Source organism: Bufo bufo, chromosome 1, assembly GCF_905171765.1.
Source record: "Bufo bufo chromosome 1, aBufBuf1.1, whole genome shotgun sequence".
In the NCBI taxonomy this organism is placed as follows: domain Eukaryota; kingdom Metazoa; phylum Chordata; class Amphibia; order Anura; family Bufonidae; genus Bufo; species Bufo bufo.
Window position 1 is genome coordinate 650268519 of NC_053389.1, and position 21059 is coordinate 650289577.

General features: G+C 43.5%; 1 protein-coding gene across 3 annotated transcripts in view; it reads left to right on the forward strand.

The window, feature by feature from the left end:
• WDR72 (WD repeat domain 72) overlaps window positions 1-21059 on the forward strand; it is a 474126-nt gene that overhangs the window by 17647 nt on the left and 435420 nt on the right. The window contains exon 1 of one of the 3 annotated variants that reach the window (XM_040413933.1): window positions 16109-16265. The exons of 1 other annotated variant lie outside the window; for it this stretch is intronic. In XM_040413933.1, the coding sequence (XP_040269867.1) occupies window positions 16233-16265 (33 nt within the window). In that variant the 5' untranslated portion in view covers window positions 16109-16232. Of the gene's footprint in view, window positions 1-16108; window positions 16266-21059 lie in introns of those variants that run through there. One more of the 3 variants, XM_040413934.1, reaches the window with a different exon arrangement.

A 21059-nucleotide genomic window follows, 5' to 3' on the forward strand; every position in this document is an offset into this window, starting at 1 on the left:
CATACAAACATGGGGAAAACATACAAACTCCATGCAGATGTTGTCTGATTCGAAACTAGGACCCCAGCGCTGCAAGGCACCAAATCCTCTCAGTTTGAATAAACTCACCAATTGTCTTTAAGGGGTTGACCACTTTCTGCCTACTTGTAACCAATATGTATATAAGATGACTATATTATACTTACTAATACAGCCTTTGTAGATATTCTGTCCCATTTGCTATATTTCATAAGCCCCTTGTTAGGCAAATCTCCTGTGCTATCCTGTCCATAATATGGCCGCTGATGGAGAGTCATGTGACCAGGCAAATCACCTCCATGTGATGTCTTAGCCATTCAAACATACCTGCAATAAACTTCCAACAATACAAGTGCAGATGTCAGGTGCCGTGTATCTGAATGGAGGAGACATCACATGGAGGTGATTTCCTGGTCATATGACCCTCCACCAGCAGCCATTTTATGGACAGGACCTCCATGTGGACAGAGCAAAAGACTTTGCAAACAGGGTGTCAGACCTTATGAAATATAGAAAATGGCACAGAATATCAACAAAGACTATATTAGTAAGTGCCGTATAATCATCTTATATACACATTGATCAACAGTAACCAAAAAGTGACCAACCCCTTTAAGTAATCTACAGCATAAAACAGTGTAACTGGTGAATATTGTGGATGTCTTGAAAGTTTGTTACACATGCAAACTAAGAAAAATTCTTAACTTCAAATACAAAGGGTAACTGCACAAGGATTTGTGTGCAGAAACTCCACATAAAATCTGCACCAAAATCAAACAAAAACACACATAAACCTGCAATATTTATTGTGGGGTTTGGTGCATTTTTTCGGTGTTTTTTATATGGATTTATCACAGATCTCACCCTTCCATTGAAAACAATGACATGCTGCAGATTTCAAAATCCGTGCTGAAAGAATGCACATATTCCGCAATGTGTGCAAGGCAGCCTTATAGTTTCACTTTGGTGGAATCCCATAGTAATATGAATAGGTAAAAATAATATTTACATATTTCAGAAAGGAGAGTCAGTGGCAATGGTACACTTTTCCTATAAAGTGTAATAAGGCATAGCATGTGATATTATCAAGCATTATTGGGAGGGCATCTTTATCTTTGGTAATGGGTATCTTCAAAACAAATCCTTACATTTCCTCCATTATCTTTGGCTCAGGTTCACACATTGCCTTTTCACCTTAAATTAACTGTATAGATATGGATTGATAAATTGTAAACTCTTTTCGCTACCCCCTCCCAGCCTGGTGTATTAGATAGTAGTCCTTCTATAATCTATAATCTAAAGTATGATATAGAATATAATCTATAGCTTGTTCCCAGTTTCTCCTTCACGCTTTTGCTGCAATGTTTCTGGCCTGTCCCTGTGCTGAGTTCACATCAGATGATCTATGTCACAGGCTCGCCACACTGTGGCGCTCCTGCTCTTCCCATATATTATTCCTTGACTTGCGCTTGTGTTAAACTAGAGCGTGGAATTTCTATACATGTCATTCGCTGCTGGGGACTCGGTCCTATAACTAAGAGATTCTATTATGAGTGGGAGGAATTTTCACATTCTATTTAATTCTTACAATTACATATTGTGACCTCCCAGAAGACAAGATTTATGATAATCCTGGACAAGAATAAATGCTGGGAATTTCAGAACACGCAAAGTTATCATACTTCATAATATAAACTTTGTTAAACTGTAGCCTCCAAGCTCCATTCAATGCTAGGGGAATATTTCTTTATACTGGTCCATAGTATATTGCATGTGGAAAAATGTTATGTGGTAGTAGCATATATAAAAGATCACAGCAAATATATATATATAGTATATATAATAAAATACAGCGCAGACACAATTTCTCCTATTTTTTTAAATCCACTCCCGGTTTGGGCTTCAAAAACTTCATAAAGAAAAAAAAACATGTGGTCGGACCTGGGGCACCTTCAATACCGTGCAGCCACTAACAATGCAGACCCACTGAACAGTGCAGGCTCATTAGCTTAATTAGAGGCAGCTTCGGCAGATGCGTGTGTCTGTCCAAGTAAACCCACCATGCCCATGATCACCAATGATGTCTCCTGCCCTGACTAAGGGCTCATGCACACAACCGTATGTATTTTGCGGTCCGCCAAAAATACGGATGACGTCCGTGTGCATTCCGTATTTTGTGGAACGGAACAGCTGGCCCCTAATAGAACAGCACTATCCTTGTCCGTAATGGGGATAATGATAGGAAATGTTCTATATTTTTGCGGAACGGAAATACGGACTGCACACGGAGTAACTCCAGGTTTTTTTGCCGACCCATTCAAATGAATGGTTCCTCATACGGTCTGCATGAGCCCTAATAATCAGGTGTCAGGCAACACTGTGAGTTGTAGATTCACATTCAGACCATATTTATATTAAATGCATAGCGATTTAAATGTTTAGCAGTTTAATTGTTTAGATAATTGTAAATGATTTGCTTAACATTTTGGCTTTTTCACACATAGTTTTTTTCCCCACCTTGTTTCATACACTTGTAATGGCCTATTATTTTATACAACAATTTTGGTGCCATTATTTTAATCTTTGGGCATTTTCTGCATGTAATTTTCCTTTCCACTTCTTCAGTCCTATTGAGAAGCCTTTTGAAAGAGTTCCTCAAAAATCCCATACCTAGCATACAACTTTTTGAAGAAATAAAGTCACTTGTAAGGACCCATAAAACACTACACCAGGGGTCAGCAAGCTTTGAAACTCCAGCTATTGAGTAACTACAATTCCCAGCATGTTCCATTCCTTTCTATTGGAGTTCTGAGAAGACCAGAGCAAGTGTGCTTCCTTGGAGTTGAAGTTTACAAGCCAAAAAAGCCATGAAAAAAAAATATTGGGGCAGGTTTGCTATTGAAAATGCACACTGCATTTAGACATTTTTCATGCCTCGTCCAACAAAGGGGCTTGGTCTTGCAGGAAGGTTGAGCGGCTTCCCAGGAAAAGGGCATGACTTAAATGCACCTCTGTGTGCCCAAAAATGTACCCAAATTAATGTGCATTTTTGAAAGTAAAACTAAGCCAACTTAGGCTGATTGCACACGAACGGGTGCGCTCCGTGGCCGTATTGCGGACCGCATTTGCGGATCCGCAATACACGGGCGCCGTTTCGTGTGCATTCCGCATAACGGATGCGGACCCATTAAAGTGAATGGGTCTGCGATCCGCTGCGGCTGCCCCATGGTGGGTGTTTGTGCATTGCAGCCTGCATTTTGCGGTGCGCACACGTTCGTATGCAAGAGGCCTTACAGGTGGAGTGCAACTTAGACTCGACAGTCTGAAGGACTGACAGATTTATCATCAAGCATGAGCCACTATTATAAATCTGGTGCAGTTTAAGTTTACAATGTATTTCCTTTAGACATTATTAAAAAACCTGCCCCATTGAGTCTACCTGATGTGGTACCGATCTTGACAGCTGAATGTCCACCAATGTATGATATACATGTGCATTTACTCGACCCTGATAACAGGTATTGATGGACAACAGCAGGGCTCACACTATTGCTTACCCTTATGACTAAGGGCCTATTCAGATGGCTGTGAGTGTTTTGCGGTCTGCAAATTGAGGATCCGCAAAACACGATTACCAGCCTGTGTGCTTTCTGCGAAATGCGGAATCCACGCGGCGGCCCTATACAGAAAATGCCTATTCTTGTCCGCAATTGCACCCGCACCGCGGATGCGGACCCATTCATTCGGTTGTGTGAATGAGCCCTTAGGCTACATTCACATGACAGTGAAAAAAAAGACTGTTAAAAATGGCAAAATGGTTAATTTTTAATGCCTATTTTTTGTTGTCATTAAAACCAGTCACCTTCAATTCAACGGGGGCTGTCGGTACGTGAAAATGGACAAAATAGGACATGAGCAGACAAAAAAAAAATGAGAAGACCCTCATAGACTACTATTTTACTTAAAACGATCGTATGACGGTAGCCTAATGGAAAGTAGTTGTATAAAGTAATGGCACCATCACAGGTTAGCATGACTACCCATGTAATTACATAGCTATCATCTACTGGAGCAGTTAGTTTGAAAATAAAATGTCAGGGCTATATATAACTATCCGGACTTTGACATACCATTAATCTGAATCCCTTGCCCGCACACTATCCCATTTTAACAGGCAGCGGTGATCACAGTTGGGGTTTTTACATTGCTCCTGGGTGTACACTAATAAAGTGCAGTATGCAGACTACAGTGTTTTATGTCAGTGGCCCACATCGCCTGCCTAAACTATACACCTTTAGAGTTCAGAAAAAAAAGAGTCTCAACTGAAGAAAAATGATGTGCACCAACCTGTGGACCTAGAAATGTCTGCACTGCAAAAGACATAGACATTTCATCACACCAGGAAAGATGGGTTATGTTTGGTTGCCCTAATCACATACGTTATTTTTTAATAGCAAAACACAATATTTTTCCACCTTGTACAATCTATACCTATCTTTTTATGTGCCCCTCACACAATTAATGCCCCCCCCACATTATGATGCCCCCTGATGTGACCCTCACACATATGATGTCCCCTTATGTTCCTCAACACATTAAAATGCTGCCTTCTGAGGCCCAACACAGAATGTTTCCTTCCATATTCTAATTTTTAGTCCTCTTAGGGAACTTGAACGTGCAATCTTCTGATCGCTTATCCCATAGACTGCAAAAGAATACTATTGTGCGCTATGGGATTCTGACACTCTACCTGAAAAGCTGTGCCTCATGCACAGCTTTTTAGGCAGCTAGCCATGACAGGACTGGAAATTTTCCCAAGTCCTCAGGCTGTCATGGAAACTGATTAGAGCCCTGCAATTTTGCAGCAGGAGCTCCGATTGAAAGCCTGAGGCCCCTCCCTCTGCCTAACCTCACAGATGCCGTGACCGCTATTGAGCACAGCAGCTCAGGAGTTAAATGACTGGGATCAGCATCATCACTGATCCCAGTTATTGCAGCTGGGTGCTGGCTATATTATACAGCTGGCATCCTACACATGTGCATTGGGCTTTGCAAATGAACCCACTCCATACTCCTTAGGCCTCATTCCGTTTTTTGCGGTCCGCAAATTGCAGATCCACAAAACACGGAAGCTGCCCGTGTGCCTTCCGCAATTTGTGGAACAGAACAGGCGGCCCATTGTAGAAATGCCTATTCTTGTCCGCAAAACGGACAAGAATAGGGCATGTTATATTTTTTTTCCGGGGCCACGGAACGGAGAAACGAATGCGGACAGCACACGGTGTGTTGTCCGCATCTTTTGCGGCCCCATTGAAGTGAATGGGTCCGCACCCGAGCCGCAAAACTGCTGCTCGGATGCGGACCAGAACAACGGTCGTGTGCATGAGGCCTAACACTGCATCACACCATAACTGTATATCGGGGTGCACTTAAGGGTTAAATCTGTGAAGCAGCCCCTGGAGTGTTAAGGCAGTTTGAACCATATTTTTCCCCAACATTTAGTGCGCCCCTCCAAAAGTGTTTAGTGAACACCATCCAACTCCTACACAAAAGGGCCTTTGATATTGTCCTTTAAAAAAAATAAATCTAAATTTAGATGATTGTGTGATTGTTGTGAACCAAAAGGCTCAGGGGATTTATTTTTTAATCAGCTGCTTATATAAAGCTTCTGAAAATTGAACATTTTGAGGTGGAAAATGGAAGTCTAAGTAAATGAAATGACTTTCTGTGGTGGCGGTAGGTTCGCTATTAGAAGATTATTGTTCTGCATTGTGTTTTGAAATGAATCCATGAACCTGAGAGGTATCTCCATAGACCACTTCTGCAAAATGGTAAGATTAAAAAAATCTATTCTCGAAATTACAATCCCGGTCTAAACGACAGATTGACTGAGCTGCTATTTACTCCAATTCCACAGTCAGAGGACCACATGCTTAGTATGGACATCACTACTGTGATGTGAAGCTGGGGCTGAAACCATTTATGCTACAACTGCAGAGGACAGAGAGAGAGGCGACTTGAAGTATGCTGATTGCTAATCCATAAAACATAACGTTCTGGTCAAATAAAAAGTAAGCCTACTAGAAAATGACACAGCACGTGCCATGTTTCTTTGCAACCCCCTCCAGCTGGTCTGTGACCCACGGCAAGGTGGAGTCAAAGGGCACATCTTCTCTTTTTTTCTTTGTCTCGGAGTGAACTGCAGAGCAGCTGCTCACTGATATAAGAAGAGGCATCCTACCTCTCCATACATGGCTTCTCCTCTAATTAGAAAGGAGCGACAAAATTAGACATTTCTCTCATCTTCCAGCAAAGTCAATTAATCTAGGAAGGTACCTTCCATGTTTCAGCACACAGCCTGAATCCCCAGCCTCTCCAAGCCCTGACAAGTGATGTAGATGAAGTTTGCTTAATAGTATGGTTATGTGAATTATGAACACATACTTTATTTTGTCACAAGTGGTAAGATCTCCTGGAAACGGCTAAAGCTCGTAATATTGTGCAGTAAATTACGGTGTTTTTGTAGGTGGGTGGATGGGATGTCGAGGTCATCTCTATGGTTGCTCATCAGTTATTTTTTATTGTAGCATTTAGATTCCATCTCGGTGATGACGGTATATCTTATATGCTAATAGATTTATAGTAAAATCTATGGGGCAGCCATCGAGTGGTAAAGAAATCTGAAGTATATCTCTCTCCAACATGTTGTACACCCCTCTGATTCGAAAGAAATAAAGCATCATGCTTTATGGCACGCTGCACAATGCAGCTGCAGATCCTGGCCATAAATTGAGATGACAACTCAAGTCTGTACAGAAAAGCTATGTAAAATGAGACATAACATATCATCTTTAATGTTAGAATCCAAACACAGCACAAGAGGTAATTAAATAACGTAGTCATAAAAAGTCAAACAAAAGGATGTGTTGCCCAAAAACAATACTCATGTAAAGGCTGGGCTTGCCAGTTTTATTAATGACTTTAGGTTTGGTGAAAATAAGGGATTCCCACCAACCAAGTATAGAGTAGAGCAGGGATCAGCAAGCTTCGGCACTCCAGCTGTTCCGAAACTACAATTCCCAGCATGCTCCATTCATTTCTATGAGAGTTCTGAGAGAAGCAGAGCAAGAATGCATTCTGGGAGTTTTAGTTTCACAACAGCTGGAGTGCCGGAGGTTGCCTACCCCTGGAGTAGAGTATCTATAGCAGTTATGGAGGTATCAAATTCAGCTTAAGGGCTTGTTCACATGACCGTGCCGCTGTTGGTGGTCCGCAAATTGCGGTTCCGCAAAAAACGGATGCCGACCCATGTGCCTTCCGCAATTTGTGCAACGGAACAGGAGGCCCATTATAGAAATGCCTATTCTTGTCCGCAAAACAAATTTTGCGGGGCCACGGAACATACCAACGGATGCGGACAGCAGACAGAGTGCTGTCCGCATCTTTTGCAGACCCATTGAAATGAATGGTTTCATATACGGACCGTATGCGGAACGCATAAAACGGTCCGTGTACGGAACGCAAAATACATTTGCGTGAACAAGCCCTAACAGAGGTGAACGAATTGATTCTACATGAATCAAATTTGTTACGGATTTCCCAAGAGTTTCTAATTTGGATAAATCTGAAACTTTTGTGGTTCGTCCCACACAAATCACTCAAAATAACAGCCATCCTTTTACAGATTAGAAGACAAGAAGGCATATGCTACCAAAAAAGGATCATTTTTAAATAAAAACAATCTGACAGTGCACCAGTATGGTTTTAAACAGATTATATTTAATTATATCAAGGTGGTAAATAGCTTGAAAGGGGTTGGATACAGTCCTAGGAGACCTCAGAGTGACATAAACAACTTCTCAGGACAATTGGGTCACCTTTGAATGAGACACATTTTTTATATATTGGATCGAATCTAATCTGACAACCAATTTGACTGAATTGGTTCCGAAATACATTTTGGGAAATTCATCTGCGCAACTGCCATACACATTAGGCATGCATTTGAAACAATGATCGGCCACATGGCGGCTGATCAGTTATCCGTGGGATCGTTCGCATGAACGATCCCACCAGCCACATGCGAAACTAAACTGGCCAATCATGGAGTCAGCTTTTAAAACATTCAAGCACAATGGCAAATGATTGTCCCAATTTGGCAGATAATGCCATAAACATGCACTTTCGGACTACACCTGCAACAAATTTCCAGCATGGCCAATGGCCATGTCAGAAGCCTTTTTTTGCTAGTTTTTCCAAATGGCATTCGTCTGAAGAGCTTTGTGACATTTTCAGGCTCATTTGCTCACCAAAATGTATGACATTTTGCATTGTTATGTCACTCCAACATCTAACATCTTAAGACAGAAGCTTGCATTGTAAATGTGTTTTATTTGTAAAAGTGCAATCATTGTAATAAACATGGCTTTCCTTCCTGAACAATTGGGTTTGTCCAAAGTAGACTCCAAAATTGGAGTATTGAGAGGATATTATGTCACTGTGTCATGCCATTTCATCTTGCAAAACATTTTACAGTACCTTTTAGGCCTCATGCACACGGCTGTTGTTTTGGTCCGCATCCGAGCCGCAGTATTTGCGTTTTGGGTGCGGACCCATTCATTTCAATGGGGCCGGAAAAGTTGCGGACAGCACTCCGTGTGCTGTCCGCATCCGTTGCTCCGTTCCGTGGTCCGCAAAAAAATATATAGCCTGTCCTATTCTTGTCCATTTTACGGACAAGAATAGGCAGTTGTATTAATGGCTGTCTGCGCCGTTATGCAAATTGCGTAACGCGCACGGACGCCATCCGTGTTTTGCGGACAGCAAAACACACAACGGTCGTGTGCATGAGGCCTTATACTGAAGTCAATGGCCCACATTACCTAAGGTGACTTCACCTAAATATTCAATCAGGTAATGATCAGCCGGCACTCTGTTCAGGAGACGTGGTGCACGCGTCCGAGATAACAATCTCACATGTATTGGAAGAAAAGACCGGCACTCACTTTTCTCCAGCGAACTCAAGCTTTTAATCGTCACATATAGAATACAGTTCTGTGACGCGCATTTCGGCCCACAATACGAGCCTTTCTCAAACAGATAATGGCATATTATCTGTTTGAGAAAGGCTTGCATTGTGAGCCGAAACGTGCGTCACAGAACTGTATTCTATATGTGACGATTAAAAGCTTGAGTTCGCTGGAGACAAGTGAGTGCCGGTCTTTTTACCTAAATATTGCCATAAATACCACCTGAAGTTGACAAACTTTGGTGCAATTTAGCATATCTAGTAATAGCAAAATCCACCTAGCTTGACAAGGGGGCATGCCTTAGAATGAATGCGGCACAGCTTAGTGGGGCCTAGGATGCACCTTTTTGTACGAAAATTGTGCCATCCTTCTGGTAAAAAAAAAATTCTGTAGCACACTAAGCCAAAAAGTGTTGCCTAGTCGTTCACCAAATTCATCATCCAACCTTAGCTACTGTTAAAAATGGAGTGCAGGTCTAGACAGCCTGTCTAAATTTACACCATCTAAAGACGTTGTAAATCTGCTCCAATAATCAAATAAGAGAGAAAAATTGAATTTGAATCTTCCCAATTTCCAGTGTCAATCAACTACTGTATATAGTTACACCTACTAACCTAACTTGTCTCTAGATAAGAAATGAACGGTCATATAAGATAAGTATACACATGCAAACATTGAACATTAATGGAACAAATGACACGACTTGCAACCATTTTTCTATGTAATGCTGGCTAATAATATCTTCTCCCTAATAGCTGTCCATCTAATTGGCGTGAGGTGCAGTGCAGAATGTCAGGAGATACCAGCCTGCTGACCTTTTTCTCACTGTGCTCTGCTTGATAGAAGAAAGGTACGAGTGTTTTCTACCATTAAGGAGTGGTAACTTAGGGAAGCTGGCCTGAGGTCAGCAAGAACAATGGAGAGCGAGGTGTCCTGAAGATCCTGCTGTGTATAAAACAACCAGGATATTTGAACCTCATATTTGATAAACACAATAAAACCAGTGCAAAGTAGAAAAGGAAGAAACACTGCCTGGTACGTGGTGTACATGAAGTAGAAAATGGAGGGCATTGTAAACCTTTTTATACTAAACATAGAAGGATTATTATTATTATTTTTAACTCAGTGAAAAGCAAACTCAGTAAAAAGAACCGGCTGACAGAGCTCACATGACCTTGTTCTTGTACAATACCCAAAGAATTACATGGTAAGTGCTTTTAGCCAGCCCAGTTCCCCTCCGCTTCGCTTATCAATGTCGGCGAGACCCGGCACCAGAGGTCATGGGTCTCGCGGGAAGACGTGATGATGCTGCCAGTGAGATGGGATGACCGAACGCGGAGCAGAGCGCCATACTGGGGGCACCCGGCACCGACCCGGCACTATGAATTGAATCTAGAAAGGGCCGGGAGGGGGGGAAGGGGCGCAAAAAAAAAAAAAAATCAATACAGAGAGGGTGGCAGCCTGGTGGAGGCACCTGGTAGTGGCCCTATGAACTGAATTTATAAAGGGGGCCCACGTAAGCCACAAATAAATAAAATCTATACAGAGTGAGAGGGGGGCAGGGGCAGCCAATCATTCAATTATATACAAGGGGTCAAAATGAAATATATACAGTCTGGGTGTGGGCCAAATGATATATATATACAGAGCGAGTGGCGGGGGATGGGGTTGCGGCTTAATGGGGGTGGGGGGCCCCAATTCATAGTTTGCCCTGGGGCGCAAAGAACTCTAGTTACACCCCTGCCAAGTAGTCTTCCCAATCTCTGATGGCAGTATAAAATATACAATTATAATACACAATGGAACAGTACACAATAGACACACATAGTAATGCCAGTCTTATGGCTTTAGTACACTGAAAATATGGCATACACCATATCTATAAATGCCATGATGCGCTTTTTGTGACACATCAGAATGGGGGTCATTATCACGAGGGTGAGTCTTGAGTCTGAAGGCGGGTTCTCACCAGCGTTATAAATTCCATTATAGGGTTCCATTATAACTGAGTTATAGTGGAATATAATGGAATTCTAGGACGGAATGCAAAACAGATCCCTTTAAGGCTTCTTTTACACGAGCGTGTGCGCCCCGTGGTCGTGCTGCGGGCCGCAATGCATGCGCACAGTCCGTGGGGCAGCCGCAGTGGATCGCGGACCCATTCATTTGAATAGGTCCGAGTTCCCGCCGTTCTGCAAAAAGATAGGACATGTTCTATCTTTTTGCGGAACGGAAGTACGGGACGAAACCCCATGGAAGCACTCCATAGTGCTTCCGTAGGGTTCCGTTCCATGCTTCCATTCCGCACCATTCCGAATCTCTGGATTTGCGCACCTATTCAAGTGAATGGGTCCGCATCCGTGATGCAGAATGCCCACGGAACTGCACCCGTGTATTGCAGATCCGCAAATGCGGTCCGCAATACGGCACACGCACGTGTGAAAGAGGCCTAAGAGGTATTCCTTTTTTTTCCGTCCTAATACATGTCTATAGCCAAAATTAAATATTCACACATCAGTGTTTGGTCAGTGATTTCCATCAGTGATTGGGAGCCAAAACCAGGAGCGAAGCCTCCACAGACATAAGGTATAAGGGAAATATCTGCACCTGGTTTGTGTTTGAAGCTGCAGATCTGCACACAAAAAAACACACGGAAAATGCACAAAAGAAACATGGAGCTGTTTTTTTCTGCTTCCTATTCATTTTGATGGGCAATTCAGCGCTGATTCTGCCCCAAGATAAAGCATGCTGCTTTTTTTTCCACACTTCATTTTTATACCTGCTGCTTGGTATTGAAATGAGGCACAAACATTTCAAAATCAGCGCCAACAAAGTCAGTGTGAACTGCAGTGAGATTGTGATTTTTTTTGGAGACTTTAAAAAAAAAGTGGTGTGTTGTAAAAATGGGAAAAGTACCAACATTTGTGTGCAAGTGAGTGGAAAAAGTTGCAAAAGCCCTGATTTATTAATCCTTTACTCCTGAATTCTGGCTTCAAAAAGTCACAAAATACTTGCTCATAGCAACCAATCAGATTTCACCTTTCATTTTCCTAAAGAGCTCTGAAATATGAAAGGCTGAATCTGATTGGTTGCTATGGACGACTAAGCCAGTTTTCCTTTCCACCAGTTTTGATAAATCTCGCCCAAAAGTGTGTGCAGCTTCAAAGTCAGATTTAAGACTCATTAGTGAAGCTTTCCCATGTCAGGTCTGAGGAGCTGCCGCTCTTTGATCCTGTTTGTGGCCGGCATATGGTCGTTATGTGTTTCCCCTTCTTAAAGAGAACCTGTCACCACAAAATGCAATGCAATTTGCAGGCAGCTTGTACAAATTACAAGTTTTATTGAATAAAACTATGTGTCAGTCCGCTCAGCCTGTCCTGCTCTGTAACACGCTGCCTGCAGAGTGCATTGTGTTTTGTGGTGACAAACACTATAGTCACTTTGTATTTGTATTGCCTTATCACCCTGTAGAAGAGCTGTAGCCCCCTGCCTCGATGGCATTGGGTAGTTAAAAAAACTGTTCCGTATCTACTGTGAAACCCGCCGCAGCCATTCATTCAGCTACTGACAGATCTTTCCTGTAACATCTTTCAAGTTATTAAGACAGACATCACCACATCCCTCACATCAGGAGACTTCACCAAGGGAGGCCGCGCTACAAAATGACAATGAAAAGAGAGGGGGAAATACGTGCTTAGCAGAATGGGGACAATAGGTAGGAGTTTTGGGCTATGAAGGCGTATACACCAAGAGCTGAGCTGAAGCTCTGCTGAGCAGCTGCCTGGTGCGTGTTCCTCCACTATATACTCAAGGCAAATAAGGAGACAAAGAACTTTACTTGGTCAGGCAGCATTGGCTGGACATTCTCTCTTTATAATCTCAGAATAGTCTTAAAGGGGTTTTCCAAGACATTATAAGGGTGGGTTCACATCTGCGTTCTGGATTCCGTTATAGCTTTCCGTTATAAAATGGTTATAACGGAAAATAACGGAATCCATAAGATGGAAGTCAATACGGAAGCCTTTAAAAGGCATTCCGTTTTGATCCGTCTTAATAGAAGTCTATGGGGAATCATAACGGATCCGTCTGGGTCCCGTTATTCAAGACGGTGAACAAAGTCCTGTCGACAGGACTTTTATCTCTGTTCTGCATAACGGAAACCAGACGGATCCGTTATGCTTCCCCATAGACTTCTATTAGGACGGAAAGCAAAACGGAATGCCTTTTAAAGGCTTCCGTTTTACATTCCGTCATAATACAAGTCTATGGGCAGCATAGCGGATCTGTCCTTCCGTCTTATGGATTCCGTTATTTTCCGTTATAACCATTTTATAACGGAAATCCATAACGGAATCCAGAACGCAGATTTGAAGCCACCCTAACTAATAACCTATCTTCTGGGTAGGTCATCAGTATCTGATTGTTGGGGGGGTCTGGCACCCGGGACCCCGCTAATCAGTTGTTTGAGAAGCCACCAGCGCTCACAATAATGCAGCGGCCTTCTCTCAGCTTTTCCTAGGCCAGTGACGATACCAAGTACAACCACTTTATCATGTTAGGCGCTATGCTTGGTGAGCTAAAAGAAGGCTGCAGCGCTCACAGGAGCACCGGTGCCTTCTCAAACAGCTGATTGGTGGGGGTCCCAGGGGTTGCACCCCTACCAATCAGATACTGATGACCTATCAGTATTCAGAGGATAGGTCATCAGTTATGAAATCTTGAAAAACCCTTATTTTAAGGGTTGGTACAGGCAGTGGCATACATAGAGAAGTAAGGGCCCCATAGCAAGGATTAAACCAGGCCCCCCACACCGGACGGAAGGGTTTCTGCCTAAACCATTTTCAATGACCCTTGGGCCATTTTTTTACTGCCTTATTTGCTAAAAGTTGCTCCTTTAGAGAGTAGAGTCCTGACCAAGTTTTCACCTCCAGTAGAGGAGGAGATAATCCCAACTAAGACTAGGCACCCTCTTGCCCTGGGCCACATAGCAGTCGCCTGGTCTGCAGCTATGGTAGTTACACCTCTGGGTACAGGGTGTGCAGAAACAGCAGCCCCACCTGGGTCCCGGGGTCTGAAGAGTTCTCTTGCCAAATAAATAAACATCAATATTCTAACTAGCACATGGTACTGTGCAGGCTCAAACTGGCCTAAAGAGGAACAGATGAATCCCTGGATGACCCCTGAGAAAGGATGGGTCCACAGTCCCCCACCCACTCCTTGTATAGGTGGCACATGGTACAGTAGATTGACTGCACTACAAACAAATAGGCAGCTTACAGCATCTCAACCAGCCTAGAAAACTGGCTAAAGTATTTAGGAAACTACCCAATTTATTTTAGATGCATCATGGAGCGGAGAAGACTTCTAGACACAGAGGCCTCTAGCTAGTATCAACTTTCCTCAGGGATCTGGCTTCTCAGAGTGGCTGCAGGTACTCCATAATCCATTATCTTGAATGTCTTACTGCTGCCTGCCGCTTTTTAAGCAGGTAGTATTTGAATGTAGCTCTACATTGGTCTCCCAGTATGAATTCTACTGATGAGCCCTAGGTACCCCAGTCCAACATGGTGCTGTGGGTGAAAGTCCTGTTGTAGACCTTGCCCTGGGGCCCAGGAGTTTGAAGTTACACCTTTGTTTGTTGATGTTCTCAAACATCAAACAGAGAAGTTATATAACCAGCATGTAATCAAAGAGATATTCTCGGCCAACGCTGATAAAGAACATTTCCCTAGAAAATGTATAATTACTGAGACTAAAATTCCATCTGTAAAAATGTCCTTGACTTCTTGTCACCTAAAACATTCTATACAACCAGATACATCTGGTTTGAGGGAGTCTGAGTGACAACAAATATGAGCTACCTCATACTTAGAAGCATATGAAGCTAAGAAAGAGTAAAAAAAAAAATGTAACAACTTTCCTAATCATATAAAGCAATGGCAAATTGCTAGGATATTCCATCAGTTTATGACTGGTGGAGGTCTGACCATTGGAACCCTCATCGAGAGTCAGGAAGAGGGGGACATAGTATTGGTTTATGTTGTCCCTGCCCCTCCACCAGGCTGTGGTGTGAACTGCAGCTGGCCCATATGGGGCCAAGCTGCAGTTCCCAGCACAACCACTGGTCAAAGAAGGGGATACAGATGCTATACCAGAGGTGTTGCCCTTTAATTCTCATGATCATTGTCTCGCTGGTCAAATCATAAAGTGATGGCATAGTCTAGTGATATACCATCAATTTCTCAAATAAGAAAACCTCTTTAAGAATATTTTTATGTTAATAAAATTTTTATTTTTTTTTAATTTGCAGTTAAGGATGGGTGAATTGACTTTGGATGAAACATCCGAAGTCGATTCGCATAAACATTCGTTAGAACACTGTACGCTCCAAACAGTATTAGAATGTATTGGCTCAGATGAGCCGAAATTATTATTTCGCAAAGTCTCCCGAGACTTCAGGTAATAACTTCGGAAATTAATTTCTACTGTAAAAAATATTTTACTGAACTCGGGTTAAATTAATTTCTGCTGTAAAAAAGCTTTTGCCGAACTCGGGTTTGGTTCCAAGTGGTGCCTTGGAACCGAAATCGAGTTCGGCAAAAGCTTTGTTACAGCAGAAATTAATTTCTGAAGTTATTACCCGAAGTCTCCCTATTTGCAATGGAAAATGTAATGCCGTCATCTGAGATTCAGATTTTTTTTATAATTCCGGGGCCTGGCTGTGTATACACTGTCACGTTCTGTCAAATGGCTGAAATAGCAATTCTTCTCATGGTAAAAGCTTTGTCTTACGTATGAACCGTTCAGAACTAGGGGCCTTTATTAAAGCAGGGCGTTTGGATGTAATCCACGGGTCATTTATTTTTAGACTGCAGAAATCCATGGGTTAAAGCTGGGGAATATTTATGCCTGAGCAGGCAGACCTGGCTCTGTTAAACACGTCATGATTAGCTCCAGTGCATTAGTCACTATTATGCCTCTGGCACTCTTTGACTTTGCAAAGACACATTTTAGATATATATTTATTAACAACAGGGCGATGGAACCAGCCGCTGGGATTCAGGCACTTTATTGCCATGTTGTTGTCATACTGTACATTTGCTGTAATGAAATAAGTTTACTCAGGTAGATAGAGACGAGAACAGTCAACTTTTCAAGAATTGTGGCGTTACTTCAGCTATATCCATGGAAGATATGAACTGGACTTTAAAGAAGTATGTGAGTAACAGTTCTGACCTTTTCCTAGACTTTACTGAATTAGACCCCCTGTATGGTATGAATGTTGTTTTACCGTGACCAGATTTTCTGTATCTGCATTTCCCTATTCCGGACGATGTCCTTTAACCACTTCCTGATCAGGCTACTTACCCCCCTTCCTGACGGGCGCATTTTTCATTTTCTTTTAGCACATGTATCTTTAAAAGCCATAACCTTTTTTTTGCGTTTAGTTATGTAATTCATTTCTGAACTTTTTTCAGTGATACGTGGGGTTTTATTTTTATGTAATTTCTTACTTTGTTTTTATTTTTTGCAAAAAGGAAAAATGTAAAAAAAAAAAGGAAGGTATTCTATTTTTCCAAAATTTTTATTTACTTTGTTAATAGCACAACCTGCAACTCGAATATATATATATATTTTTTTTATTTCCCATTTCTATAACAGCCATTTTGATATGTGAAATGTATGGGTCATGGTGGCTGGGGGCAGGGCTAGAAGCTGTGTTTGCGGCAGGCCATACAAGACCGTCAAGGGACATTTCCCAATACTTTTTTTTATTGCTGATTTCTCCTGTCATTGGGGCTGACTTACCATAGTAGCCCCAGTTACAAGGGGAATACAACCCTCAGACAGGTTGCACAGGGTTGTGCAGCCTCACTGCAGAGCTGATCTGGGTCTTCTGAGACTCCGCCAGCTCCGCAGACTCCCAGCCCCCAGGCATCACATGACCTCTGGGACCAGATCAGGAAATGGCAGCGCTGTGTACAGAGTTGTGGGGTGGGCAGGGATAGAGCTGTAGGGAAGGCAAGGTTGGTGAAAAACTGTCCCTACCTTTTCTATGGGGATCCCAGCTATCAATGACAATTAGCGTGCCGCTGCAATCTCTGCATGGACGCTGACGCATTACGGAAGCTGCACGATGAGGCAATGCTACAAAACGTCTCACATTGCATAGTGCATCATATACTGTAGCATGGTATGTAATGTAAAAAACGGAATATATGGCATTTTCCTTACGTGTTGTGCAACATTACTGTAAATATGATATGTTTACAACACTTTCCCAGTCTCAAAGCTTAAAAAAGTTAAAAACACCAGTTTGTGTAAATTAAATTGCAGTCTGCTGCACTTCAGACATGGACAATATGGACAAAAGTATAGAACATTTACATATTGCACCTACAGGATGTTTTTATGACATCCATGAATTCGTAGACATTAATATGGAATTGGTCTGCCTCTTTGAAGCTAAAACAGTTTGAAGTGTGTCTCTTGCTCATTCATACAAAGCATTTGTGAGGTTCCTATGCATCCAACACATCCAGTCATGCCTTTATGGACCTTCCTTTTTACACATTCATGCTGAAACAGAAAAGATCCTTCCCCAAACTTTTCAAACAAAGTTGGAAGCATACAATTGTCCAGAATGTCTTTCTATGCTGGAGCTAAGGGGCTTAGGCCAATCCGTGAAAAACAACCCCACTAAACATTACAGTAGGCGTAATGTAGTGAGGCAGGTAACCTTCTCCTGATATTCACCAAACCCAGACTTATCCATCAGACTGCCAGACAGAGAAGCCTGATGCATAGCTCCATGTAACACCCCAGAGTGGTGGTACCAGTTCTGCACCTTGCTACTGTCTTTATTGGTCTAACATCATGTCATCTTATGCACCTCCACACTGTGCATTTCTAATGTTATGTATCTCTTCATGTAATATGCCTGGTTCACCAGCAGGTGGCAGAAAGCACGGCAAAGCTATCTTAGATAGAATGGATCCTTCCATTCCATTCTAACCCCCCTCTGGAGAGGAGTGGGCTAGTCCAACTTCCTGCAGGAAGGGTGGGGACCAGTTAGTTCCAGTCTAGCTTATCCCCTGCTAGGGGACAGGTGTGCAGGGGGCACGTCTCTGCTGGACGTGCCCACGCCAGCCAGAGCACCTTAAGCTCTGCTGGCCATGGAGGCCATAGCTTGAACCCTCAGGAGCCAGGAGGAAAGTTCCTTGGCATGACCTAGAGTCAGACTACAGAGAGAAAGTGCAGCTTACAGAGGAAGCCAAGTTACCTATTCAGCCTGTCAGTAGAGCAGAGAGAGAGAAAGCAAGCAGAGTTATTGAAGAAGCCTGCCAGTTTAATGCTAAAGCTGGCTGGGATTAAGACAAAGCTTGAAGATTGTTTCTGATGGACGTTTATGCAAAGTAAAGCTGATGTTCAACTACATACAAGGTCTGGACTCAATCTTTCTTTCCAAATCCCTCAATTATTCCCCCTATTTATTGCTTCGGAGCCAAAGCCTGGGGTCCAGCGATCAGAGCCGGCGCCACCTGTAAGGCGACCTAGGCAGCCGGTTTAAAAAAGAAAAAACGTTTGTTAAGTGTCCGGCGGCGCCCCTCATGCTGCGCCGCTGCTCTAGTAAGCAGGGCCGGCACGCAACTAACTATAGGCAGGACTGTGGACACGTGTCACACAGAGATGAGCGCTTCCATTGTGAAAGCGCTCATCTCCAGTCATCTGTATCGCCGTCCTCAGGACAGCGATACAGATGGCTGTGCAGCAGGGCAGGGGAGGGAGAGGTGTGTCCCTTCCCCTTCCTCTATCAGAGGCCGGCGCAGGCGGCGCGATGAGCCCTGAGCCGTACAGCTCGGGACACAGACCGGAAGAGGCCTCCATCGCATCGCTGACATGGAGGTAAGTATAAGTGTTTTTTTGTTGTTGTTGTTGTCAATACTGGTGGCTACTGGTGGCTACTGGGCTGGCACATGATGGGGGGGCCTATGTCTACTGGGACATGATAGGGATAGGGAGCGGGCCTATGGCTACTGGGACATGATAGGGGGGCCCTATGGCTACTGGCACATGATAGGGGGGGCCTATGGCTACTGGCACATGTTGATGGGGGGGGCTTAGGCTACTGGCACATTATAGGGGGGCCTATGGCTACTGGCACATGTTGATGGGGGGGCTCAGGCTACTGGCACATGATAGGGGGCTCTGGCTACTGGCACATGATATAGGGGGGCTCTGGCTACTGGCACATGATATAGGGGGGCTCTGGCTACTGGCAAATAATATAGGGGGGGCTATAGCTACTGGCCCATGATATAGGGGGGGCTCTGGCTACTGGCACATGATATAGGGGGGGGGCTCTGGCTACTGGCACATGATATAGGGGGGGCTCTGGCTACTGGCACATGATATGGGGGGCCTCTTGTTAATGACACATGATGGTGGGGGGGCTCTTATTACTGGGACATGATTGGGGGGCATCTATTAGGGCACATTTTACTGGCACATTATTAGGGGACATCTATGGGGGCACTTATTACTGGCACATTATTGGTGGGCACTATAGGGGCATCTCCTGAGGCCACAAAGAACGGCTATTTTATATGGGGGCTCTGTATAGGGGCATTTTATACTGGGACACATTATGGTGGTCCTATGGGGAAGGTGGGAGAGGAGTACTATGACGTCATCTACAGGGGCACTGAGTAGGGGTATTTTATACTTACAAATTATGGGGGGCACTGAGGGCATCTACTGGGGCACTATATATGGGGCATTTTATACTGGTACATTATGGGGGGCACTAGGAGGAAGGAGGGAGAGGAGCACTATGGGGGCATTTACTGGGGGCACTATATAAGGGTATTTTATACTGGCACATTATGGGGCACTATGGGGACATTAGCTCAACTGGGGGCATTACAAGGGGGTATTTTTTGCACTGTCACATTATAAGGAGAATTATTTCTACTGGGGGGCATTATGGTGGGCTTTATTACTCCCCCATGGTATGACCCCCTAGTAGCAGCACCAGCCTCTCCCTGCTCTGTTATCCCTCTGCCCCTTCTCCAAATCCTTATTATGAAATCTTTCTCATTAGGATAAAACACAACATCAGCTCCGCCGAGCCCCTGGCCAAAGTGTTGAAGTGGTGTCCGAGATCCCATGGGTCAAGCCAAGTAATTGTAAGTTTTCATATGAAATATGTTTATGTTATACATATATAGCCTACACTGTGCCCCACAATATACAGTTTCTTCTGTAAAAGTGTCATGGGGGAAGGGGCTAATTGTTTTCCGCCCCAGGCTTGTTTCTTTAGCTATGGCTTAAGTTATGGTAGTTATTCTCCACCATTCTAAATAGTGGGATTTATTGCAACATATAACCCTCTTTTAATTTAAATGCTGAGAAAGGGGGGGAACATATGTGATGTCATGATATGGGCAGATGATCTGATAAGGGGGGGGCGGCAATTTTTATCTTGCCTAGGGCGGCAAAAATCCTTGCACCGGCCCTGCCAGCGGTATACAGGTAGGGGCACCGTGACACACATATAGGGACATTTTAGGCCGCACTATACCACTCGGCATTCCTCCACCTGGGTCGCGTTATATAGAGGGCCCTGGTTGGAGGCGCCCGTTGCACTCCACAGAACACATTTCCACTAATCCAAAGTCCAGTGGAGACATGCTTTACATCACTTCATCTGACGTTTGGCATTGTGCTTGGTGATGTAAGGCTTACATGCTGTTCGGCTATGAAAACCCAATCCATGAAGTTCCTGGTGAACATTTGTTGTGCTGATATTAATGCTGGAGGAGGTTTGAAGCTTTGCAGTTATTGAGTCAGCAGAACAGTGGTGATTTTTATGCACTATGCGCCTAAGAGCTCGGAGATAACTTTATGTGGTCTGTCACTTCATAGCTGAGTTGCAGTGGTTCCTAAACACTTCCACTTTGTAATAATACCACGCACAGTAAATGGTGGAATATGTAGGAGGGAATAAAT